Source organism: Ambystoma mexicanum, chromosome 5p (genome assembly GCF_040938575.1).
Source record: "Ambystoma mexicanum isolate Mex_15411 chromosome 5p, UKY_AmexF1_1, whole genome shotgun sequence".
Lineage (NCBI taxonomy): Eukaryota > Metazoa > Chordata > Amphibia > Caudata > Ambystomatidae > Ambystoma > Ambystoma mexicanum.
This window is the reverse complement of record NC_090930.1, coordinates 1,098,532,514-1,098,558,729: the sequence shown is the minus strand read 5'-3', so window position 1 is coordinate 1,098,558,729 and position 26,216 is coordinate 1,098,532,514. Positions and strand designations below refer to the sequence as shown.

Sequence of the window (26,216 nt, the reverse complement as noted above, 5' to 3'; positions counted from 1 at the left end):
TGAAAACCCGGCACAGTTACCTCCAGCATCCAGCTGGAGGTAAATGGACACAGGAGGCATAAATTAAGGCACATGTGCAACCAATGCACTCCAAATGGCAACATAAGGCATACCCCTACCCCAAACACAGTTTTCCACACCATGCTGGCATTAGCCACTGTGAGCTGCCACTTTGAGCTGGGGCAGGCAGTTGCTCATGCTGAGGCAGGAGGAGCAGACCAGGGCACAAGGGGGGGGGTGCGAAGGAGAAGGATAAGAGCACAAGCAAGGCATACACCTATCCCCAGAGAGACAGGCCTTTACCCTAGACTCTCACTGACACCCATTTGGTGACCCTGTACCGCCTCAACGGGGTAACCATTACTAAGCTGCTCAGTACAATACAAGAGGACATAGGTAGCAGGAATAACATCCGTACAGCTGTGCCCCCACTGCTCAAGTGTCATTATTACAATTCCTAAGTATTGGCACCTTCCAGCACTCTGTGGCCATAATGCACAGCATGGCACAGCCCACATTCTGTGCAGTACTTGCCCAGCTGCTCGATGTCTTCCTGCGGGATGTGCAAGACCACATCGCACTGTCCACTACCCCAGCTCAGGTCAATGCCATGAAGGCAAAGTTCTATGCTGTAGCCAAATTGCCTAATGCGATTGCAGCCCTGGACTGCACCCATGTTGTATTGGTGGCCCCCCAGGCTCATGAATCATTGTACCAAAATCGCAAGCACTACCACTCACTCAAAGTGCAGGTGACCTGCGACCCCAACCTCATCATCACCCCCTCCTGTATGGCTTCCACTAGGGTGGAGACTCCCCCCGTCAGCTCACGGACATGTTGCGCATAGTGTGTCAGGGCAGACGTTTTTGCACTGATCTCGGCCCTGTTATGCACCATCTGACGCACTACCCTGTGGGTGGCACCCTGAATACAGTATCTGATGGCCTGCAGATGTGAAGACTGAGCGTACTTGATTGTTTCCATCTGGCGCTGCCTGCGTTCCATCAAACCCAGCCTTTGCAGCAGCATGCTGCAAGATATCCTACAGTGTCAGGGAGGGGCTCTGCACTGCGCCAGGGCTGCGGGCAGGTGGGCCATAGCTTTGGGTGTCCAGGTTCGGCTCGGGTGTCATCATGCACTCGTGGCGCGGGCTGCTCCCTGGAGATTGATGGCGCTGGGGACTGCCCCGTGGGGATTGATGGCCTTCACCAAGTGGTGACTCTGGGCTGCTGTCCCCCTGTGGCTCCTCAGTGTCTGTGGCAGCAGGTGTTGCCTCTGTCTCCGTGGCTACAGTTGCTGGTGTTGGGGCAGGGCCTGCAGGCCAACCTACAGACCTGCCCTTGCAGGGTGCAGGCATTGCACAGCGTTCCTGTGCCGAAGTGTGGAATGTGTGCGCCTATGTGGAGTGGAGGTGGCCCACCTTGATGGTCTAGAAGTGCCACTGCCCGATGGGCTGACAACCTCCTCCTCCGAAGCCTCTGGCGATGCATGAGTAGGGGACTCAGGGGTTGTCATCAGGTATGGTTCCCCCACGTGGTTTGGCATGCAAGACACAATTGCTATGGTACAGAGTGTGAACCAACACATTTGGGAAAATGGGCATGGTTGGCCATGGGAGGATGCATGGTGTACCATGAGGCAAAAGGTGTGTGGCCCATGGCCTGTTGGACATTGGGCCTCATTATGAGTCAGCCGGTCCGGAAAGAATGGTGGTGGTAAAACCACCACTGCCGTTCTTTCCAGACCGGCTGATTCTGAGTCCTGCAGACGGGAGGTGTCACTCCTGCCAGGTCTGACCTGGCGGGTTTAACACCACCCGCCTGTAGGCAGGCGGAAATGGAAACATTGGCTCCGTCATAGATGGAAACAGTGTTTCCATTGTCCCCATCCCCATGGAGTCCTATGGACTCCATGGGGATGGGGACTTACACAATTCCGCCTCCAGAATTCCCGGGTCACCGGGGTCGTAATGCCCCGGTAATTCCGGGAATCACGGATGTGGAATGGTAATACGAGTCCAGCGGCAACGTGGCGGTTTTTCCGGCTCGGTTACCGCCAGACTCGTAATAAGGCCCATTGACTTTTGTTTGGGAGGGCAGGGTGTTCATCCTGGGATGGATGTGGTCGGACATGCATGCTTGGGGACCTTCATGGCCCAGCATCCCCTCCCCTGGTGGCAGTGACATGGTGGGATTGGAGCGGGTTAGGGGGGATGGCTTGTTCCATGGTACCTTCATGGCTCTATTGGGAGCTGATGTGTGGCCGGCAGAGCTGTTCTCTGGTGCACTGCGATTGGCAGGCTGGGAATATGTATGTGTGTGGGATGTGTGCTTCCCTGTGGCCAGTGGTCGAAGTGCATGAAAAGAAGTAGTGGAACTATGTCCATGCTGGCCTGCCCCACTCCCCACAAACCCCATCGCCACACCCCCCTCGCACAATCCAAACCCCCAAACAAATGCACCTGCGATTGAAGGGAACATTCAGTGCAATGCACTGAAGTGAAAGTTTCAACGGGTTACAACACTTTATTTTAAAAGGAAACCATTTCTTTAAAAAAATAAAAGTATAGGAACAGTAAAACTTGATTTAAAAAAGGTATAGGAGCACCGTTCCTGCCCACTTCGACCACTGCCTGTGGCTTGCCTGCCATGCCCTCGTGGGGCAGGTCTACTGGGTCCGCTACATACTGGGTTGACTGCTGCACGGTGCCATGGTTGCTCATGCACCTCAATCCCACTGGCACAGGGTGCGTCAGTAGGGGTGAGGTGTGCATGGCATTTCTTTGGTTCACTTGCCTGGCCTTCTCGCTGCTGTGACGCTCAGGGGTGCCCTTGGTGCCCTGCCCCATGGCTGCTCTGGGGGTGGCTGATGTGCCACCCCGTCACTCTGCCCTGTCGGCATGCCCAGCTTCTGGGTCTACTGACTTGTGTCCCTGTCCACTGGGGCTTCTTATACTGGGTTGTCATTTGTGCCTGCATTGGGGGTGGGAGGGTTCACTCACCTCCTGCCTCCTGGCTGCTGGTTCCCGCCTCTGCACTGCCGACTCCCTCTATACCCTCATGGTCGAGCACCGTACTGCATTTTTCCTCCCATGCAGTGAGGAACAGTAGCTCAACAGTGCCTCATCCTGTTGCCAGGGACTCCCAGCAGTGTTGGGAAAGCAGTCCCCGCACCCTTAGCCTTACCTTCAGGTCGTTCCACCCAAAATCTGTGAAGTCAGGAGCCATGCGGTCACCTTTAGTGACTGCAGGTTGTGGTACAGTATTTTTCTTGGTTTTGAGCTATCATGTGGTAGGGACCTTGAAGACGGATTGGCTGGTCTGCCGATAGTTGGAGAAGGTCTGAATACAACGTTTGGCGCAGCCAGTGCTGTGTGATTAGGATCAACGGACAGGGATATGCCCTTATTATTTGCACTGTCTTGCGGATTACTGGTATTGAGGGAAATGCATAGGCATACATATTGGTCCATGGGCGTCCCCCATTGACCCTACTTGTGGAATTCTGTTTGCGAACGGTGCACACTTTTTGTTCTGTTTGGTGGCAAAGAGATCTATGAACGGGTGTCCACATCTTGCCCATCTTGCGAACACTGTCTTGAGCTGACTGCCATTTAGCTCCCACTCGTGGCACTGGGTCGTTGGCTTGCTGAAGCTATCTGCCTTTGAGCTGTGGATCCTCGGGAGATGGTGTGCCTGCAGAAGTATGTGGTTGAAGATGGCCCAGTGCCTGTTGAGCTTCTTGGCACAGGGTTGTTGATCTCATTCTCCCTTGTTTTCTGATATAATACATTGTAGTTGTGTTGTCCATGAGCACCCTCACTGTGGAATCTCACAACACAAGCAGATAGGATTTGACAGCCCATCTGAGCAGCCCTCAACTCTAAAACATTTATGTGTAGGGGTGCTTCCTCGGTTTTCCAGAGACCCTGAATGTGGAGGTTGCCTACGTGCGGACATTGAGATTGAGGCATCTGTGACAAGTGTCTTCTTGGTTATTGGTACCTGTAACGGACTTCCTACTGTCATGTTGTGTGTGCACGACCACCATGCGAGCTTGCTTGTAAGTGTGGGGGTAATCTGCACCTTGTCTTCCCAGGACCCGTGATCTGGGACCAACCGTTGGTTATAAACTCCTGTAGGGGCCTCATGTGAAGCCTGCAGTTGGACATAAAAGGAATGCAGGAGGACATGGTACCAAGCAGACTCATGCATTTGTGGACTGACATCCATCGTTCCGGATTGAAGGTGGTGATCAATAATGTAGAGTTTTGATCCTGTCCGTTGATGGCCTCACTAACGCTTCTGCTGTGAACATTTTGTGCCCCAAGATTGACAAGCTTCATGGATGGCTGCGTTGAAGATTTCCTGTCATTTATGATAAAGCCCAGGCGCTGAAGCATATGTCGCGTTCTGGAGATGGACTTTCATGCCTTGATTATAGTTGGTGCACGGACGAACCAATCATATAGATATAGATATAGATAGAAGTGGTGGCCCTCCTTTCTGAGGTATGCTGCGATGGGTGTGAGGGATTTGGTAAATATCTGAGGTGCCGGCTTGAGTCCGACGGGTAGTACTCAAAACTGGTAGCGTTTGTCTCCTACCAGGAATCTTGGATATTTTCTGTGTTTCTGATGTACTGGTATATATAAATATGCATCCATCGAGGGATGCCAGGTAGTCGAGCAGCTATACTGCTCGTATTACTTCCTGTAGCATTACCATTTTTAATCTTTGCTCTTGATACATTTGTTTACCTTTCACCGAGCTGTAGTGGTAGACATTGTGTCCCGCTGGTCATCATCGGGGTCTGTGTTAGTAAGCTCCCCTTCCTCCTGCTCTTCCGTCCAGGTTGGGGACGTTGTGCCAGGTCATTTGGTGATATTGCAATAAGCAAGGGTGACCTATGGGGTCTAGGCAATTTGCACTTAGCTTTGACCTTCTGATGGCAATGAGGAGAGGTGGACCTTCTCTGGGACCTTGATCTGGTTCTTCGCAAACTAAATTTTGATCTCTCTGGAGACCTGCAGTTTGACCTCCCTGGATATCTGGATCTTTGTGGCAACACTGGTCCCCTTAAGGGATTTGTGACTTGTGCCCTTGGAGGTAGAGTGGTTACTTGCGGTGCTGGTGGCAGCCTTGTGTTAATCTGTGTCAAAAGGCTTTGTAGGACGACCGGACTTATAGCAACAGCAATGCTTGATGGTTTAAAAGCGGCTGGACTGGTCCTGCGTGTGGGTTTACCAAGGGTTGGCTTGGCCACGGGATGTGTGGAGCTGAAACGGCAGTCGGCTGTACTGTTGTTGTGGAAGTTGAGCAGACTATGGTTCTGGGAATGGCCTGCCGATCAGTTGCTCTTCCCCAATGATTGAGTCATTTGAGTCTGATAAGACTGGTGAATCCCCTTGTTGAGCCTCCAAATCTGAATCGATTCGCTGCTGCAAGATTTCTTCCAGCATTACTGGGATACTGGTGATTTGACTGGTTGTGTCTGTTGCTGCATGTGAGTTTCTTGGACCTTGTTGGGGAGAGTCTCTTGAATAGGTAGCGCTGTACCTACCACCAGGCTTGGTGACTTGTTTACTTCTGATGTTGCAGCCTTTTTTGCTTCCTTTTCTCTTTCATTTATTGGTGGCTCTTGTCTGGTCATCAGTGCATGCTGGTCGTCGAGCGATGAACGACTTTTGTGGACGACGACGATGCTACTTCAGAGTGATGTTGTGATTCCCTTGGGATGGCATTATGGGATTTTTTCATTGAGTCTGTTGTTGTTGATAATGTTGTTGGTGATGCTTGTGGAGATTGTGGATGCTTGTGGAGATTTTGACATTGACGAGTGTGACGTCGCTGATGATGTATCTTGAGGTGACTTCCTAATCGTCATTGACAAATGGGCTGTTGACTAAGACTTTATTGATGGTTTTTGGTCCCTTGCAAACTTTGTTTCATCAACGGTGTTGTCTCTTTTGTTGGCAGTGTTACTTGTTTCGTCAGTGGTGTTGTGTGTTTCATCACTGCTGCTGTTTGCTTTGTCGACAGATGTGGTTTAGTGGACTGCGTCGCCAATGGTTGTTTTTGAGTAGCAAACAGTGGTGCTAAAGACGTTAGCGTGGGTCCCCCCGTACCTTTAGCCGATGAGCCCTTCAACGGTATAGGCTTTTGCAAGGTTGTACTTGTAGTTGGCACGTCAAGAACACATTTGCCATGATGTCTCTGCTTTTTTGTTCTGTTCGCTCCTCTGACCTTGCTCTCTTTTCAGAGGGGTGTCTCTTTTCAGAGCATCTAGGCACAGCCATGCTCCTGGACGAATAGGCTTACGACGGGGGGGGGGGCATTCCCCTTGTTTAGCCAGCAGACTAAGCGTTGTTGTCTGACACTCAGTGTCTGCAATGAAGCCTTTACAGATTTCGCATGCCTCTGTGGCTTTTCAAGCTAATCGTATGCAGAGCAACGAGCATGCCATAACGAATAAGAGGGCAAGCATCAATAATAAATATTGAGCCACACTCAACAGGCATTAACCACCAGCAATGGCTCTGCCTCTACAAGCCTGAAGAATCACAGGCAGTTTAGCTAAGTAATCAAAAGACACCACTCTTTCCCAACTAAAGAAAGGAAAGGAGAAATATCATAGCACTAACTACATGCTTCATTTCAAAATAAAGAAAAATGGGGACGCTCCGATTCACTCCTTCATTGAAAGAAATGTCCTGTCCTGATGAAGGCCTTATATTACTCTGCCTAAGAACGTCCCAGGATGGACGGAACTTAAATGTGGGGCCGAAACACAGCATGTCAACCTTCTGTTCAACTAGACATGATCTGTCTGTTAGTCTTCCCTCTTCAGGATAAAATTCCTGAGCCACAACATATCATGCTATTTTACTGATAATATACCACCTCTCATTGGCAGACCATAAAGGCTCCCATTAAGAAGTTATCAAATGTGCTTTAACATACTACATGTGAATAGATGCCCATTACAGTATTTATTTATTTATTTATTTGGATTTGTAGAACGCGCAACAGCCCAAGGGCATTGTGGTGCTTGTTACAGATAGTTCTTAGTTACAGATAAATTAACATTTGTAATTTACAGTGCAGTTGCTATTGTTACAGACAATTTATAGTTACAGTTAAATAACAACAGTTGCAATTTACAGTACAGAAAGTGAGGTTTTTAGTTTTCTTCGGAAGGCAAGGAGCACATTTTCTGCTCTAATGTCTGTGGGTAGTGCGTTCCAGGATTTGGCAGCAATGTAGGGGAAGCCTAGGCCGCCAGCTTTGGCCCTATTGATTCGTGGGATGTAAAGTTGGTTGGTGTATTGTGTCCTAGTGGGTCGTGTAGAGGAGGATTTGGCGATTGTCTCTGATAGGTATGATGGCGCAGAGAGAGTGAGGCATTTATGTATGAGGGTGAGAATTTTGAAAGTGATTCATTCTTTGAACGGGAGCCATTAAGCCGATTGTCTGGCTTGGGAGATATGCTCCATTTTTGGGATGCTTAAAGCTACACGAAGTGCATTGTTCTGCGTGACTTGTAATCTGTTTAGGTTTTTTTCGGATGTACCTGCTAGTAAAGTGTTGCCATAGCCTAATTTAGCACCAATAGTTGCTCCAACTATTGATAGACAATTGGGTTTTGATAGGTATGGTTTTATTGCGTTACTGAGCTTGGTGGTGTGTGCGGATGAGGATGTGATAGCGCTGACCTGTCTAGTCATGGATAATGTGGAGTCTATGTAGACCCCCAGGGTCTTGACAGATGTCGACACAGGGATGATAGGATTATCAATGGTAAAGTTGGCGTACAGTTTATCAAGTTTGACTAGATTATTTTTTTGACCTAGTATAATTATTTCGGTCTTATCCCCATTGAGGCCAAGGCCATTGACCGCCATCCAGTCCTGGATGTTGGAGAAAATTGTGTGAAGTGCCTCAGCGTCTTTGTGGTATGAGCCAGAGAGAGGTAAGAGTAGCTGAGTATCGTCGGAGTAATTCGTGTACGCGATACCAAGTGAGTCGAGCTTGTCTAAGAGAGGCTTCGTGAACAAGTTATATAAAGTGGGTTTTGTGCAAGAGCCCTGTGGGACTCCGCAGTGGATGGTGGTAGGGATAGCGTTTGCTATGTTTGAGAATACCTTCATTGCTCTGCCTTAAAGGAAGGAGGTGGTCCAGAGAGCTGCTTCTTCAGAGAAGATGGCTGAGTGAGTAAGCTGCGATGTGACGGTCTTGTGGTCCACCAGATCAAAAGCAGCCGAGAGGTCTAGGAGTAAAAATAGGGCTGGCTTTTCTTTGTCCATGATTTGGGGGATCTGATTCTTTAAGTCCACCCGGGCTGTTTCAGTGCTGTGTCCTTTTCGGAAACCAGATTGCCTATGGGCGGCTTTGTCCAATATCTTAAGGAGGAAGGGCACAGTGTTTGTTTTTTATTTTATTATTTATATTGCGCACCAGACCCAGGGGTATTCGGGCGCGAAGACATAAAGAGGGTTGTTCAGCTTAGGTTACAAGTTACAGATTAAACATAGGGGTACAGCTACGGTTACAATGCTGTAGATATGTATTGTCAAAGAATCACAAATGTATATACAGTAAGTTTACAAGAATGCAGGTCTAACATAAATAAGGCAGAGCAAATATACAAAATGTACATGAGATCCTGGATGTCGGAAGGGTGGGTTTAGGCATCATGATCTTTTAGCCATTGAATCAGATTGGATCTGAATTGCCGGTAGGGGACATCTTCCCTTAGGGCAGGGGGAAGGGAGTTCCAATATTGTGCTGCTTTAACAGCTAAGCTACTCCCGCCAGATTTAGTAAGTTTGAATCTGGGTACTAACAAAAGGTTGGAGTTAGCTTTTCTTAGGGGGCGAGAGGCAGTTTGTCTGGTGAATCTGTCTATAAAGTATTGCGGGGCTGCGTGGTTGAGACATTTGTGTGAAAGGAATGCTGTTTTGAGGATGATTTTGTCATTTGTGGTGAGCCAGTTAGTAGATCTTCTGAGGTCTGATATATGGGCGTTTTTAGGGAAGTTTAGGGCGGCTCTCAAGGCATTATTTTTAAGTGTCTGTATTTTGCCGGTGATGTATTTGTTACTACCTATGTAGTGGGCGTGGCAATAATCTAATTTCGATAGGATTAGTGCCCTTGCTAGAGTGACGCAGTTATTAGGTAAGAGGAAGGTCTTGGCTGCTCTAATTAACTTGCAGGTGTAGAAGGTGGCTGAGGCCATGACGTTCACTTGTTTACCAAAGGTAAGCGTGGAGTCTATGTAGAAGCCAAGGGTTTTGACTACTTTGGCCACAGTAATTATGTTATTGTCAATTATGAAGGAGTCATAGTTGGGACCTCATTTTTTGATGCTGGAGGAAGTGCCTAGAATGAGGAGTTCAGTTTTGTCATCATTCAGGCATAAACCGTGGGAGGCCATCCATGCCTGAATGATGAGGTAGACTCTATTCACAAAGGCCAAATCCTTGTCATAATCTCCCGTCAACAGGATGAGGATCTGTGTATCATCTGCATAGTTAGTGTAGGTGATACCTAGACCGTCTAGTTCATCGAAAAGGGGCTTTGTAAAAATATTGTAAAGGGTGGGAGATACACATGATCCTTGGGGTACGCCGCATGAGATAGGTGCAGGGTCTGCAGCTGCTAGAGGAGAGAAAACTCACACTGTCCTGTTATCTAAGAAGGACTGGATCCATGCGACTGCTTCATGGGAGAAGCAGGCTGGCGTGACCAGCTGATTTCAGAGTATTTCATGGTCTCCCATATCAAATGCGGAAGAGAGGTCGAGAAGTAGTAGGAGTGAAGTCGTACCTTTATCTCTTAGGGAGTCTATTTGTGCCTTGAGGTCTAGGAGTGCAGTCTCAGTGCCATGCTGTGGTCTGAAGCCGGACTGTCGAACTCCTAGGAGGTGGTTTAGTTCCAGGTGGTGCTGAATTTGTAGGTAAGCTACTTTGTCCAGGATTTTCAGTAGGAACGGCACAGTGGTTATGGGGTGGTAATTAGTTGGGATGGAGGGGTCCAAAGTTGCTTTTTGAGGAGGGGGAAGACCCAGGAGTGTTTCAGGTTGCTAGGTATGGTACCTGATGTGAAAGAGGCGTTTATGAGATTAGTGATGAATGGTGAGAGTTCACGGGCAGCGCCTTTTATGATTTGGGCTGGACATGGGTCGCCCTGCAATTGGAGGGTTTGAGAGTGAGGATGACTTTCTCGACTTCTTTAGTGGAAACTTTGCGAAAGTAGAAGGGAGGGGTGTCAAGTGTGGGTGGAGAAGGAGTGGATTTCAGAGTTGGTAATGGGTCTGTAGTTATTAGGTTGTAGAGGGTCGAGGGTAGGCTTTTTTAGAAGGGGGCGGACCCAGGCCTCTTTGAGGCTGTCAGGGATAATGCCTGTTCTGAAGGAAGAATTAATGAAGGCCGTCAGGAGCGGTGCAAAACGGTCTGCACACACCTTGATGAGTTTAGGAGGACATATGTCCCCTACACATGTAGAGGGTTGGAGGTTTTTGAGGAGGTTCATTACGTCTAATTCAGTGATGTCACTGAAGGTGAAGACGGGTTTAGTTGAGTTAGTTGAGGTGGGAGTTGAATTGGTTTGCTTAGGGCTAAGGTGAATAGGTAGGGCTTTACAGTGATCCTGGATTTTTTTTTGAAGGAGATCGATTTTGTTTAGCCTGGCTGATTGAATACTGGCACACCAGGCTTTATTTTTGACGATTTTGTCTGGGGTGTTGGGTGGCGAGATGAGCTTGTTGAAGATAGTGAAGATTTCCTTTGAGTGTGATTTATCATTGGAAATGTGTGCATTAAATGCGTTGGCTTTGGCCTTGGTGATGGCTACTTTGTATTGGTCGGAGATTAAGTTAAAGCTGTTTTTGGCACTGTCACTTGGGTTAGTTTGCCAGTTTTTTAATGCCTCTCTTTTGCAGGAGTGCAGGGACTGTAGTTCTTCAGTGAACCAGGAAATTAAGTGTAATGATTTCTTTTCTTTTTTGCATTCAAGTGGTGCTATTGCAGTAGTTTGTGAAATATGTGACTTTAGTGTCATTTTTTAAAAGAGTATATGTTGTGTTTAAAATTACATATCCACACACTTTGGTGTGGTTCTAACCCCCTGGTGCGAACACTATTTTCTCACTTAGCACGTTGTAATTATTCTGTGTACAGTATATACTTAATAATGTACAGTTATTACTGAGTATTGTTGTGTTTTCCTTGTAAGACAACAAAGTTGTTATATGTTTTTTTATAAATTCTCTGTGAAAAAAGAAAAATAATCTCTGGTTTATGAGCAGAAGCAGATATTGATTAAAACCTGCTTGTGGAAGTTGTAGCTCTTACCAGTAAATACACATACGGGAGGGGAAGCCTGTTCCACTGTTTCTATATTTTTACGTTTTCTCTTCCCATTTTGAAACAGGCACCCCAGAAACAAAACAGTGGGAAGTACCCTTAGTATTCCTATGTGATTGCGGCAAAGACAATGGGCCTCATCAGAAGTTGGGCTGTATTCCCAGCTGTAATACCGCCGACTGTAATAGCCCTAACACCTACTGGTCCGGTGGTATTACCACTGGATCACGGGTTGGGCCTTAACAGTAAATCCCCATTCCTGATTGGGTCCATTGGAGGACCCAATGGGGAATTTTCGGTGCTAATACTGCAGGCTAATACAGCCGGCTGTAATACCGCTGAAAACAGGGATTTTCACCTCCAGAAAAAGCTGGAGGTAAAGCAGCCGGTTTAGCACCCAACTCATGATAGGGCCAGTCCTTAAATGCTGCGGTAATACTGTGACCACCGCATTTAAGGGCTACAGCCCAACCCGTGATGAGGCCCAATATATGCAATCTGCATGTTTGTCTCCATCAAATACATTTTTCAACCCGCAGGTAGAGCAGGCACTAAACAGTGACTTATGTACCTGCTTATGAGAGAAAGAATTAATTCTGAGAATCAGACCCTTAGTCTCTTGCCTGGGTATTCTTCTGACGCTGATTTAGTTCAATAACCAAGACTATACAACCACTCAGCGCATTTCAGTGCAATCAATAAAATAAATATTTAGGACGGTTGAACTTTTAGAAAAGCAATGGCATGTGCTACTCATATACTAAGCAGTTCTATCTAGTGTCATTGACCACACTTACCTTGTTGACTTTTACTTCCACTATTTTTGGTCATACAACTTTTTTTTTCTTTTAATGGGAGGAGGTGTCCCCCCTACTCTCCATCTGACCACTTCCCCTGCAGGCCTCCAACCCCTCCCACCAATGCCCGCAACACACACACATATGTATACTGGTTGTACGATTAACAGGGGTCAAAGTAAATGGCAGAGGTAAGTGGAGTTGGTGAAACTACAGAGAAGAGTCTGTCTTATCATAAGCATATAAGTTAATACAGTTTTATAAATCTTTTCAAACCACAATGTAAACCAAAACAGGAACAAGGGATAATCACATAAGCAATAATCAGTGAGACGGCAAGCGTTTCAGGGTGGTATTCTCTTCACTCGAGCCTTAAACAAGGTCAATAGGTTAGCATTTGGGAAATCCCTTATCTGAGGGGAAAATAGCTTTTAGTATCGCAGAATTAACTGAAAGGAGCTGTGCAGGTATGAGGTACTAAAAAGGAGATGCTCAGCTGAAGAACGCAATGGTGCCAGAGCGTTGAAGTAGGAGCAGCCTGGGCAAGAGGTGCAAACAAAACAAAAAAAGAGGACGGACGAGAGCAGAATCCTGAGAAAAGCGGAGCAGGACTAAAGGTGCTTGTAGGGTGAGCGATAACTGAGGTGGAGGTTTGTACTGTAAAGACAACCTTAGGATGAGTCAAGTACAGAGAGCTCGCCAAAATAGCCACCAAGAAGGACACATGCTTCTGAGTGTGCTAGCACTACCAACAGGTTAGGCAAGCATAACAAAGAATGATTTGTAAATGGCAGAAATGCAGCTACTAATTTGAGATAACAGACAGGGACAACTGTCCATGCATTTTGATGCTGTAGAAAACATCCAAGTGATTGTATAGAGAACTCATTGAACACCTGTTCCATTATTCACACCCTAAGAGTTCTGAGGTCTAGTGCTCAGTGAAACATTTTCTGAGTAGGTGGCAGGAGAGTTGCAAATCATTCCCTAAAAATGATTACATTAGACGCTGTGTGAAAACCACACAACTGGAAAGAGTGATACAGTCCAGCACGTCTTCAACGTCCGCCCCCACAAGCATGATATGAGGACAAAAACCAAGAGACCTTACAGCCTGAAACTTCTAGGCATACTCCTCACTCGATTTTTCAAAGAACACTCCAGAAAATCATACACATTTGCAAATTATACATTAAGTGGAAATTGGGTACTTTAGACTTTGCTTAAATTAATTCTCCTAGGAATAATGAAGAGTCTGTGTTAATAATCCGGAAATACAAACATGTATGTGCACTTGTGTGGTCTACTTGTTCAAAAACAAACTACTTTCCACATTTCTATACGCTCATAACTTATTTATCATCAACCGGATGCCATCCCAGAATGATGACCCTGCAATTCAATGTTCTGCTCTTCTCACAAACTGTTTATAATAGCACTATCATACATCATCAAACAATAGAAATTAATTTACTATAAAGTGCACACACATGTAAATTCACAAATGTAGAGCAGCACTTCCACTGACTGAATGTGCAATTTCCATAATAGTAAAAGGCACACATAAAAGTGCAAATGATTCACATTTCCCTGAACCTTTGCGAATAAAACCTTTGTCGAAGAGTGACTATAGTGGTTCTTTGAGCTGCACATTGAGGGATTTCTGGTGCCAACCTTCTAGGCATATTTCATACAAAATCAATGACCACATCATTTCACCAAGCTACAACACACCTCAATGTTCCAGATATTCAGGTTGGAGGTCAAGTCCCAGTGGAAATTTCCCATCTTATCCACGCCTCTGAAGCCATAGCCGGCTGCATTATTGACTGCATCCGCTTGAAAAACAAGATACAAAACTTAAAGTTTAAAGAAAATTGTGATTTTTTAAAAATGTTCTCTAACAGTGTACGGTGTGTACAAGGGTATCAACAATCACAACAAATTCAACTGTATCCTAGACAATAAATATGCAATAAGAGAGGTTTATCAAGCTTTATTCCAATATCTCCATTTTTGTTTTGACGCATATGGTGGTATTTGCACCACATGTGGCCAAAGAAATTCTAAGAGAAAAGAAGGTGTGTTCAGAAGCAGGAGATGTGATTGACAATGTCATATATTGGCTGTAGTACAATGTATTATTCTGTGTGTTGTCCACATAACACACAATAAGGTTTGATGCTAGAAGTGGGTCAATCAAGAGTTAGGATAAAGGAAGATGTCCGTTCTGCAGCTTGCTGGCCAGGCTATTCATGGATGTTTAACCCTGCCATGCAGGAAACTGAGGAGCTCCAGGCTCGTCATTTCTCCTTGCCCCTTCACCCCACCAACACCAAAACCAAACACTCTGAGAGCAGACAGGACAGTTGTAGTAACATTAGCCTGGTGGAGGGAGCAAACCTAAGTACAGCGCCAGGGCCAGCAGGATGAGGCGCGTGAGGTGGAGACCTGCCAAGCCCACCTCTCCCTTCACATAGGGGGTTACTGTCTTCTTCACAGCCAATGTTCAACTGTATGTTGTGGGCATAGTGCTCCTTTTTATGCACCTGTACCCCCTGGGCCTTGCCAAAGCGATCCCCCCATGTACCTCTTGTCTCCATTCCACTTGTTTCCCCACTCATGTTTTTTACGCTCCTGTTTGCTATGCCTCCATCCCATGTTTGCCAAACCCCTCTGTGCCACTCCCTTCCAATCCTCTTATTGTTCTACTTGATCTTTTTGGGCCCCCATTACCATGCCTTCCCACCTTGGCCTTCTGGCCACCTCCACGTGGCTCCTTTCCCCCATGTGCCCCTTCCATTATGCACACCTTCATGCACACTTCTTTCAGACCGGCCTTGAACACCCTCTCCCTGCACACTTAGATCCCATGTGCACACTTTCTCTCAAACCCTTCAACACACACTTTCACTTTTACCCTTTTATGCACTGTCTCAAATCTGCTGCACTGCATGGACCCTTACAGTCTCCCTCATCGGTGCACAGATTCCCTCTCTCAAACCATCACAAGCAGACTCGCACACACCCTCGCACTTCATCGCACTATCCCAAAAACGGTCTCTCAACCTTGCACTTTACCCAACAGTCCAGACTCTTAGTGTTTCCCCTAACAACACCAGTTCTTGTTGCCTCATGGATTTTGCCGCCCCATCCTCCTTTTTGCCCCAACCTATATTTGTTTGGCCCTTCTGGTCTGAGGCTTTGCCACCCGCTAATTTGACCCCACCCCCAATGTGCCTCTGATTTCCCCATCCGCTTTCTCCACCCTCGTCCGCCGGTCACATCACCTTCCTCTCCCGCGCCTCCCCATTCATTTTTGCTCCTCATGCCTCCATTCATATTGTCACTACAGTGCCCCCGATAGTGCCTATATGCGGTTCTGCTCCAACTCTCCGGAGGACGCCAAAGAACGAGAGGCACCAGGAACACGCCAGAGGAAGGCTAAGAGTGTGAAACAGAGCAGAGAAAGGAGCCCGGAAGCCCGGCTCCTGATCCTCACCCAGCAGGGTGCCGTCTCCTCCATTGAGGATTCAAGAAATGAAAGCAGCATGATTTATATATGATTTGTAACCACGCCTGAATAAAAGAAGACTGGTACAAACCAATTACCGGTCATGTCTCATTCCTGAAGGTGGGTGTAACAAAAGGAATGTGTAGGTGTTGCTGAGTGATACAGTGCCAACCCGATTTAGAGTTATTTTTTTAAAATGACAAATAAAATGCATGGCAAGCAAGCTCGACAAGCATTTCTTCCAAGCCCAGGAAATCCTTCCACTACCTGGAATTAAACTGTTTGACAAATACTTGAAAGCCTTGACTGGGACAGAATTTGACAATACGTGGAAAAAGGCCATTCTGCTTAACAATTTAGGCATAGAGGGTCATAGAATGTTTCAAAGCCTGCCCGTATTCACAGGAGGAAACACTGGCGGGACACTGGATGTGTTTACAGAAGCAAAGACGAGTATTAAAAAAGAGGTTTGCGGAAGCTGCCAACATAATGTTAAATCAAACTAGATTCTACTCCAGGAAACAAGGCCTTGTGGTATCTGTGAATGACTTTGTGGTGGTGCTTAGGAAATTGGTGAATCCCTCTTATTTCAGCAATACAGATGAAGAGGAGTTAGAGACATGCTGGTGATGAACTGTAGGGATTTGAAACTACAAGAGAAAATGATAGCTGCAAAGAACCCTACACGTGAAGCTACAGCGATAGCTCAAGCAGCGTAGGAGAAAGCAGTAAGGAGAAAGACTGGAGAAACAAGAACATGATGAAATCAAAATGATATTGACTTTGGCCAAGTACATAGAGTCGGAGAGCAGCAAGCAAGCCGCTAAGTCACAAAAGTGACAAAAGGACATTAAGGTGTTTCCGGTGCTGTGTTGATAAACATTTAGCAAATGACGACAACTGTCCCACAAGACAGGAGACGTGTCCAATATGCAGGAAAATTGGTCACCTCGCAAAGTGCTGTATGTTCAAGAAAAGGCAGTAAGTAAGTGTTATAGCTGCATCATTAACTGACTCTGAAGAAGAAGTTATAGAGGGACCGACTATCTTGGCAGTCCATGTCATAAAGAACAGGCTCAAGTCCAAACCGCATTGTGACGTGATGGTCAAAAAAGTGAACGTTTCTATGCTGGAAGATTCAGGGTTGGATCTCACAATACTTCCAGTAGAACTGCTGCAGGAGTACGTCAATCCAGATACTTTGTGTATCAAACCCTCGGACGTCAAGCCAGCCGTTTATGGTGGAACTAAGATCCTGCTGATAGGGTACAGCAGGTGCAAGTCAATGGTCAAAGGGAGACGCACAAGAAAGAGGGTGTATGCAACAGATATCAGGGTCCCTATCCTCAGCTGGCATGAACAGAGAAGCCTCGAAATTAAATGGCATCCCTGCAAAGAGGAACAAGATTACACATTATTAAGATATACCATGGAAGAGATTCTACAGTCTCATGAGTAAAAGTTTGAACATGACGCAAGTCGAATTAATACATTTTCACATGAAATCATATTGAAGAAGGGTGCTTGTCTCGTGAAGCACAAGTGAAGCCTGTTCTGGTCACAGCAAGGAGAGAATTGCAGGCCTTACGGAATGACATGTAACTGGAACATACAATTGTAGCGGTGGTGGCCACCAACTGGCTTAGGCAGCTGCACTTATGTGTTGATCTCAGAAGCCTGTGGAGAATCCTGCAGATACCCAACGAAAACCCTGCCTAAAATCTCCTCCCAGGTGGCCAGGAGAGGGCAGGCACTTCCTGATCCCAATCCTGGGGGTGGTGTCCTGTGGCAGGATCACCTGGGGGGAGACATGGCCCAGGGTAGTGGGCTGATTCTGCGGGGTGAGACACAGTATTTTTCCTTAAAGAGAAATACTCTTATTACAGGCTTAGAGGAGGGAATTGGCTTATGGCCATTTTGATATATCTCAACCTCCTACTAAGGATGGAAAGGTGTAAGCCCTAAACCAGTGACTCAGTCTAGTGTTGAACCCTAAGAACAAATCTTTCATGTCCATAAAGCCTCATGTCCAATGGTTTGCCAAAATCGACAACAACGAATATGTGTATTTTCCTGTCCCATCTGCCTATGAAAATGTTAAACCTTATAACTCCACTTTCAATAATATCAAGGGAGGAAAATCCATTCTTAAACCGTTTAAAGAAATAAAAAAAAAATCTTTTAAAGGTAGACTGCATGTTCCAGAATCCCTCAGGGGCTCTGACGAAGAAGAGGGATGAGGGGGCATACAGGAGCCAAAGAAAGGCAGACAGGCCTAATAGCTTTTGGCAAGGTCAGGCAATTGACCCTAAGGGCCTGCACTTGAAGCCATCTAACCCACCTGAGGGGCATAAAAGGCTGCAGCAGGAAGGAGCAGTAGAAAGAAGCTGGAGCAGGAGCTGGAAGGTCGGCAGTAGCAGAAGAAGCAGTGCACAAGGCTGGCAGTTCACTAGGAAGTGTGACCACAGAAGGGATGCCGGAGCAGAGGAAGAGCAGATTTCACCTGCAGGCTCCGAGTTGGTCCTGTGCTCAAAATCCCTGTTTGGCTGTGGCAGCATTGTGAAGAGGCTGAAAGAAACAGGCAGTCTTTCTAGATAGGCCTAATTGCTATGAATGCAGAGCTGAAGTCATGCATCCAGCCAAGGTCTGTGTGCAGAAGCAAGCCGAGGGAAGCTGAAGAGTGAAAGACTCACCTTTGATGAGGCCAGATCGGAGACACCTGTGCAGCAGAGGGGTGTGGGTCCCAAGAGTGCCTGTAGCAGTAGAGGAATCCAAGCCGGGAAGCACAGGCAGCCCACTGTTACTGTGATTATGGAGTCGGTAAAAGGAAGCTCCTTACTCCAAATCATCAAGAATACCTTGCTGGTAACTGTAACTAGCTTATTTTATACACATGCACACATACAAGTGAGTACAAGTTGTTCGCAGAAGTGGGAAGTCGTTCTAACAAAGGAATTGTATCACGTGGCTATATTAACAAAGCTGAAGTACTTGTGTGTAGAGAAAGCATCTCTTTTACCCATTGTTAGATGTAACATGTTGCTGAGCGGTCGCGTGGCTCTTGTTAACGAAGAGAAAGTTGCTTGTAAACCTAATGAAGTCAAACTTGACTCTCCCGCAATATTACAAGTGTATTAACTTCAGAAGAGGTTACACATGAAACTGTTTCCCATATACTTTGTAAGCTTAACGCGGACCAAAAGGTGGGAACGCTTAACCTTTTGAAGTGGAATTTCAGCATCTGAATGAAATCAGGTACACCTAATTTCCTTTCCATTAAGAAACCTGCTACTTGTAATACACTGAACATTATTGTAGAAGTTGTAGAAGTGGCTGAAGCTGAACAAGAACAAGTATTACCCAAGCCAGCAGACCAAATCATGTTAAAGTTAAACAGGCTCATTTAAGAACTAAACATCACTACTGTAAAGTCACTAAAGCTGTTGTCCTCTGAAAAAAGGGTGACAAGGTTGTCAAAGGCTGAAAGAGTGGCACTACATCCTAGGGGCAACTACTGCAGGCAAAAGGCATATGAAGCTGGGGAACGGAGCTGGGTACTTGTTAAAAGAATCTTAATAAAACCTTTAGAGCTGAAACTGTTTAAGATGAGACAAAATAGTCTGGAAGCTAAAGACATATTTTCTGGTAGCTGCAAATCATATGAAAAAGCAAAGAGGCTGCCGTCGGTTTGTTTGCTTGTTTGTTTATTCACTTTTATTGCGCACCAGACCCGTAAGTAACAGGGCGCAGTAAGAAAATGCAAAGCTTACATAGTTACAAGAGAAACAATATATACAATAAAGGCTTACATAGTATCCGTAGTTATAAAATATACACGAGATACAATAAAGACTTATGTGGTTACAAAAATATGCAATGTACAAATCTACAGGTTACAGAGAGGCACAAAGTTTAAATGAGAATATAAAGGCGAGTGAGACTCAATTGATCAAGGTACGAAATAGACCTAAAGGTAGGAGACTAGGGGTCGGTGGAAATGAGGTATTTGATGACATTTTTTTGGAAAAGTGGGAAAGGTTGGTCTACTCTTAGATCTGGTGGCAGAAGGTTCCAAGATTTAGCAGCCTTCACTGGGAAGCTATTACCACCAATAATGGTGAGTCTGTATCTAGGTATGGCCAAGCAATTGGCATTGCCAGCTCTAGTAGGTCTGAGAGAGGTTCTTCTATGAAGTTTATCTGTGAGGTAGCTAGGGGCAGCGTTATTTAGAGCTTTGTGAGTCAGTGATAGTGTCTTAAGTTGCCAGTAGACAGCCATTCATGCTGGCGTCTAATGGAGGAGATATGGGTTCTTATGTTTATGCCAAGTGCTGCTCTCAAGGCATTATTTTGTAATGTTTGGAGCCGCTTGATAGTATTTTTAGCCCCACTGTATAGGGCATTACAGTAGTCAGTTCTGGATAGTATTAAGGCTCTGGCCAGGATCAAGCAGCTGTCATTAGAGAGGAATGGCTTGCCAGCTCTAATCAGCTTGCAGGTGTAGGCTGTGGTGGAGGCCAGGGATTTTACCTGTTTATCAAAGGACAGGGTGGAGTCCAGGTAGAAGCCAAGGGTTTTTACTTCCTTGGAGACTTTGATGGTATTTCCATCGATGTTGAATGAGGAAAATTCCTGACCTAGTTTTTTGATGTTGGCATGTGTTCCCATGATTATCAACTCGGTCTTATCATCGTTCAGGCATAGGCCATGAGTGGCCATCCATGCCTGGATGATAAGATATACCCTGTTCACCAACTCCGTGTCCTTGATATGATCCCCCGAAAGCGGGAGGAGAATCTGTGTATCATCTGCGTAATTGGTGTAGATGATACCCAGATGGTCCAAATCATCGAACAGGGGCTTAGTGAAGATGTTGTATAGAGTTGGAGAGACGCAAGAACCCTGAGGAACACCGCACAGGATAGGGGCAGGGTCTGGAGCTGCCAAAGGAGAGAAAACTCTCATGGTTCTCTCGCTCAGGAATGATTCAATCCATCTGATAACCTCGGGGGAGAAGTGAGCAGCAGAATCTAGGTGTCTACAGAGGATCTTATGGTCCACAAGATCAAATGCAGCTGAGAGATCAAGTAAGAGCAAAAGTACTGACTTCCCTTCGTCTCTTAGCTCATCAATTTGGGATTTTAAATCGATAAGGGCAGTTTCTGTTCCGTATAGAGGGCGGAAACCATATTCTCTGTCTCCTAGGAGTTTGTCCCGTTCTAAGTGTTTCTGAATTTGGTTATAGGCAGCTTTGTCCAGTATTTTGAGTAAAAATAGTACAGTGGTAATGGGGCGATAGTTGGAGGGGATGAGGGGATCTAATGTCTGTTTTTTTAGGAGAGGGAGCACCCAAGACTGTTTTAGGTTGGCAGGGATGGAGCCTGAAGTAAAGGAGGCATTAATCAATTTAGCAATGAACGGAGATAGTTCCCTGGCAGCATCTTTTATTAGTTGCGCAGGGCAGATGTCGCCTTTACAATTAGAAGGCTTCAATGAGAGTAGACATTTTGGTGAAATGGAAGATATTATCGCGTGCCTTTGGTGGGTCGCTAGGCAGAGGGTTTTTAGGTGAATGCTGTAGATTCAGGGTTTCTTTTTTGTGCTGGATTTTGTTTTGGAGCATGTTAATTTTGTTTGATAATGCCTGTTGGATGTCTGTACACCAGGATGTATCCTTAGTACAGATATCGGGTGTGGCTATAGGTGACTCTAATTCTTTTAGTATACAGAAGAGTTCCTTCATGCTAGAGTTGGATTTGGCGATGCGCTCCTCATAAGAATTATGTTTAGCCAGGCAGACTTCATTCTTATAGTGTGTAGTAATTTGGCTTTATTATCGGTGGAGGGGCAGAGTCTCCAGTTGGTTTCGCTTTTTCTTTTCAAAAGACGTAGGTCTCTAAGTTGTGGCGTGAACCATTTATTTAAGTGGGCTTTGGGTTTGCTAGATCTAAGTTTAAGAGGGGCAATTTTGTCCAAGGTAGTGAGCATGATATTGTTGAATTCATGGACTAGTATGCTTGGATCTAGATTTTCTGGTAAAGCATTTAGAGTGGGAAGGATCGCAGGGATTACTTTATCAACTGTAATACTCTTTTTATTTCTTGTAAGACATGGTGGCGCTAGTTGAGGGGCAGTGGGAGTGGGTCTGGTCGTAGATAAGTGAAAGGACACCAGTGAGTGGTCTGTCCAGGAAAGAGGAGTGATGGATGAGGTAGTAACTGCACAGTTATAATCCGCTATCCAATCCAATGTTCTCCCCTTCAAATGGGTGGGTTTATTGACTTTTTGAGACAAGCCTAATGCCTTGATTGAGTTAGCTATGTCTGTAGCATTTTTGTCCATCAGGTCATTAAAGCCTATGTTGAGATCCCCTAATAGGAGTAATTGAGAGGTTGGTTTGAGGTTATTAGAAAGTATATTATGCAGGTCCTCCTCGAAAGTGCCAAGAGGACCCGGCGGTCTGTATATTAGGTGGATGGTGAGTGATTGAGAATTATTTATCTGGAATTTAGCAGATAGAATTTCACAGGATTGTGACAATTGGGTAGGGGCTAGTCTGAGGGATAGGCACATTCTGGAGATGATAGCGATACCGCCTCCTCGTGCACCATCTCTGTCTTGTCTGGCTATTGTGTAGCCATCTGGGATGGCTAGCATAAGCGATGGTCCTGCTGCGTTATGTAGCCATGTCTCGGTAATCGCAAGGAAATCAAGATTGCCTTCTGTGATTAGATCACCAATGTCAAGGGCATGTGCGACAAGCGATCTTGCGTTGAGAAGTGCTCCTTTAAGGGAGGGGGCCTCAGTAACAGTTTTGACCTGGACATGTTTAGCTGTGATATTATCGCTTGATTTCAGTTTATGATTATTGGTTTGGTGGGCATTAGTATTGGCGATAGGGATGTAACGGTATTACGGTATACCATTAAAGATACTGTGAACCACTTAATTGAACAATAATAACCGTCACATTGTTTATACGGGTATACCGTTCATACCGTTAAGTGTGCTTTTCAATCTGATTTGTAAAGGCTGCAGTAAGCAAGTGCTGCGCAGTCTTGGTCTTGCACTGTTGGATGTGCCTCTGCCAAGTAGTTTCAGTTGGAGCAGTTTTTAATGCCATTCCATAAACCACACGTGCCTGACGCAAAATCAATATGTTAGCAATAGGAAGAATAAATACAGTGCCAAGAAGGAAAAGGGTTTACTTTGGGTTGGCGGCTTTGTGGTTTATATATTTATAATGGATAATGTTTTCTAAACATATGACAATGGGGGATTTCCCTGGTTCTATCATTGAATTTACATATAATAAGTCATACTGCGAAATTTACTAATCTCTGTGGGTATTCCCTGCTGCCATACCAAAGGGTAACATGTCTGTGATTACTGAACACCTTTTGGCCCGCAAGTAAACTTAAGGCTGTAACGTAAAGAGAGACGTGTGTGAATATGCGCACAAGCGCATACTACCATCAGCCTCCATTGATCTGTGGCATGCTGATTATCAAGATGACATGTTCATCTTCACCAGTAGCCAGTGGGGGAGCTAAAAGCCTAAATGACCACTTAAGAAAAGCTATTAAGTTTGCTTTGCCAGTCGCAGCAGGGCTTCCTCCGCCCCCTCCTCCGCTCCATACGTGTGTTTTTCTGTTTGGTGGAAGCAAGGGGTGGCATTTCAGTGGAAAGTATGTTGAAACACCCAATTCTGGCCCTGGGTGCCTGGTTTTGTTTGTGATGATAAATCTGACAATGTAGGACCTTTTAAGAAAATATTTGTTAAGATTAGTTAACTCCACCTGCTATACCGCGATAACCATGATATATCGTCATTTGGCAAGAAGGTTATCGTACCGTCATAAAACTAATACCGTGACACCCCTAATTGGCGATAGAATGTGAAGGTGATAAATTAGAATGAATAGGTTTCAAAGTATGCTGAAGGTTAGTCTTCAGGTTGGTGGGAGGTAGGGATCTTCTTAGTGGTTTGTGTAATTTTTTTAATCTGGCGCAGAGTCTAAGGTTTCTATTAGACGTGGCACAAGGTCGGGAAGCAAAGGATGCTGGCCCTGGGGCAATATGGAATGCGGGTTGTAAGGGCGTAGCATAGTGTAAAGCTGTATTTGTCAGTTTGAGCGGGCTAGGATCTAGTATGGGTGCTGAAGCACGCTAGGCTTCTAGTACCAGTATGTAATGTGGCAGCCATAGTGCAAAACAGAATAGTTAGAATTAACATCTTACTTAGTTAAGCGGCAGGGATATGGCGGTGCTAATAGAGGCACCTATTCCGGGTACCAGTTGGTCAACACGAATAAGGCAGTACTTGTGAGGCAACTAGGCGCCTGGGCTAAAACACAATTGGGCAGCAAGAATAAGCAAAGTAGGTCAATGCAGGGAAGGCACCTGGGCCAGAACACAATTGGGCAGCAGGAGTAAACAAAGTAGGTCAATGCAGGTAAGGCACCTGGGCTAGAACACAATTGTGGCAGTGGCAATAGGCAACTGGGTGAGATATCTATTCACAATTGGCAGTTTATGCAACACAGGTTGTACCGTACAAGTATGGCATCTGAGCATCTAGGCCAGATTGCAAGTGGGCAGCGGTGGTGGACGAAATATGTTAATACAAGTGAGGCATGTAGGCAGGGTAACAGTTAGCTAATTAGCCGTTTAGACAGCCCTGATAAGGTAATGCAAGTAGGGCAGCAGAGTAAGTTACCAAGTATGGAGTAAGGTCAATACCTATGTGGTGCCACGAAGTGTAGACAACCAATGGACAGCAGTTCAAATGACACAAATATGAGGGGTTTCACCAAAGAAGCAAGTGTATCATAGAACACATGCGCATGATTGTGGCATAGTACAGTGCAGCAATAAAGATAACACATACAGTGCAGCAGTAATGAAAACACATCAAGGTGAATACGTGGCTGTGGGAGGAGGTGAAGATGAGAGTAATGGGAGATGGGAGTACAGGTCGCTGAGCATGGTTAAGAAGCAAATATAGTTCGAGCGTGCACCTGTGACACAGCAGGCTAGTGAAAGTAGGATAGCACTATGAGTCGGTAGGTGGCGTGTACACGTGGGCAAGAGGAGTAGTTCAGGGACAGGTGTTCAAACAAAGCAGACAATGGTCCGATAGCCACTAGGGCTGTAATGTTACCTTAATACCAAGGTGCAGGGGTTCATGCAGAGGCAGACGGCTGGTGACAGGCTGAGGACAGGTGCTGGCCTTGTCTCCTTGGGCCTTGCAGACGTGGGCCGGCTTTCGCCTGTCGGCTCACTGGATAGGCTGGTGAAAAACGGCCAGAAAGCCAATCAGAGCCGTGTCGGGAGGCCTGAGGCTGGGGTTAGGATGAAGAAGGCAGTGAATCTCAGCGGGCGGCCATCTTGTAAGGTGCTTCGTTCCTTGTGCACCACAATGGCATCCACAAGCACAAAGGACCCCAGGGCAGGGCAACTTGGCCTAGGACAGGGTGGCAAGGTGCAATAAGGCACAGAGGGCAAATATGGAGGCAGATAGAGGCAATTCCAGCGCGCGTGGCTGGGAGCGCTATTTCCGAATTTGCATGCGCAGTTTTAGTGCGCTTACCGTCGCTTCACAGGGAAATCAGCTGGGACATCCGAGGCTTGCCCACTGCTCCTGCAGTGGACCGAAGGAGCTCCTGCTCCATAGAGGGCTGGTTCCAAGGAGACACAGGCTGAGGACAGGTGCTGGCCTTGTCTCTCTTGCCATACAAGAAAAAAGAGTGCCTTGCCCACCTGTAGAGGTCGAAGTCATGTGGAAGTTGCCTAAAATTATAAGTAGCAGTAGAACTATGGTTGTCTCAGAACTGTATCAGTTGAAGGTAGAAGAAGCAGAAGTCAACTGTGGAGCAAGGGAGTCTGCTCGCACAGTATCATTTGGCAGAAGGGAGTTACTAGAGAAGGAGCAAACCCTAAGCAGAAGCATCCTGACAATTGTATTTAAAGACGCTGCAGAAGTTGCAAGAAGAAGGGTTGTTGTTAAAGCAGAAGTGGTATTTTTGTCTTCAACTTTACCCATTCTTTCCTGGAAGGAGGTTATCCAGGAATACCATTGGTGCTGTTGTTTTCTTTGTGGAACTTGGAAAGGGACTTTTTAAAATAAAAATGTATTACTTGTTTAATCAACAGAAAATTATTTTTACAAAGTTTCGTAAAAACGACTCTCCCTCCAGTTGTGGACAGTTAAGCGTTAGTTTTTTCAGCTTGTTTAGTTTTTAATCAGTCTTCTTTCGTGGGTTTGTTTATCATTTTTATCCCTAGGTCTATTAATTTAACCGCTGCTATGGTCCATCTTCTGATTTCACCGGATATCAGTCTGTTCCATACGGAGTCAAAGTCAACTCTTGCGGTGTCAGTGAGCAGTGGCTGCAGGTAGGTGTAACGGTCTTGGAAAGGGACTCTTTTCACCAGGAAAAGAAGGAACTGTTACCAGTGGATTTTTATTTGGAACTTTTTAAGACCTGATTTAAGACTTTCATTTCTATTGAAGAACTTGACTTTGAGACATTACTCGA

General features: G+C 45.8%; 1 protein-coding gene across 1 annotated transcript in view; it reads right to left on the bottom strand.

Moving 5' to 3' along the window:
- The window catches only part of MBOAT1 (membrane bound O-acyltransferase domain containing 1), a 773,590-nt gene that overhangs the window by 175,223 nt on the left and 572,151 nt on the right, over positions 1-26,216 (bottom strand). Inside the window, exon 9 of the mRNA XM_069613577.1 lies at positions 13,897-14,000. Coding sequence (XP_069469678.1) covers positions 13,897-14,000 — 104 coding nt within the window. The remainder of the gene's footprint in view (positions 1-13,896; positions 14,001-26,216) is intronic.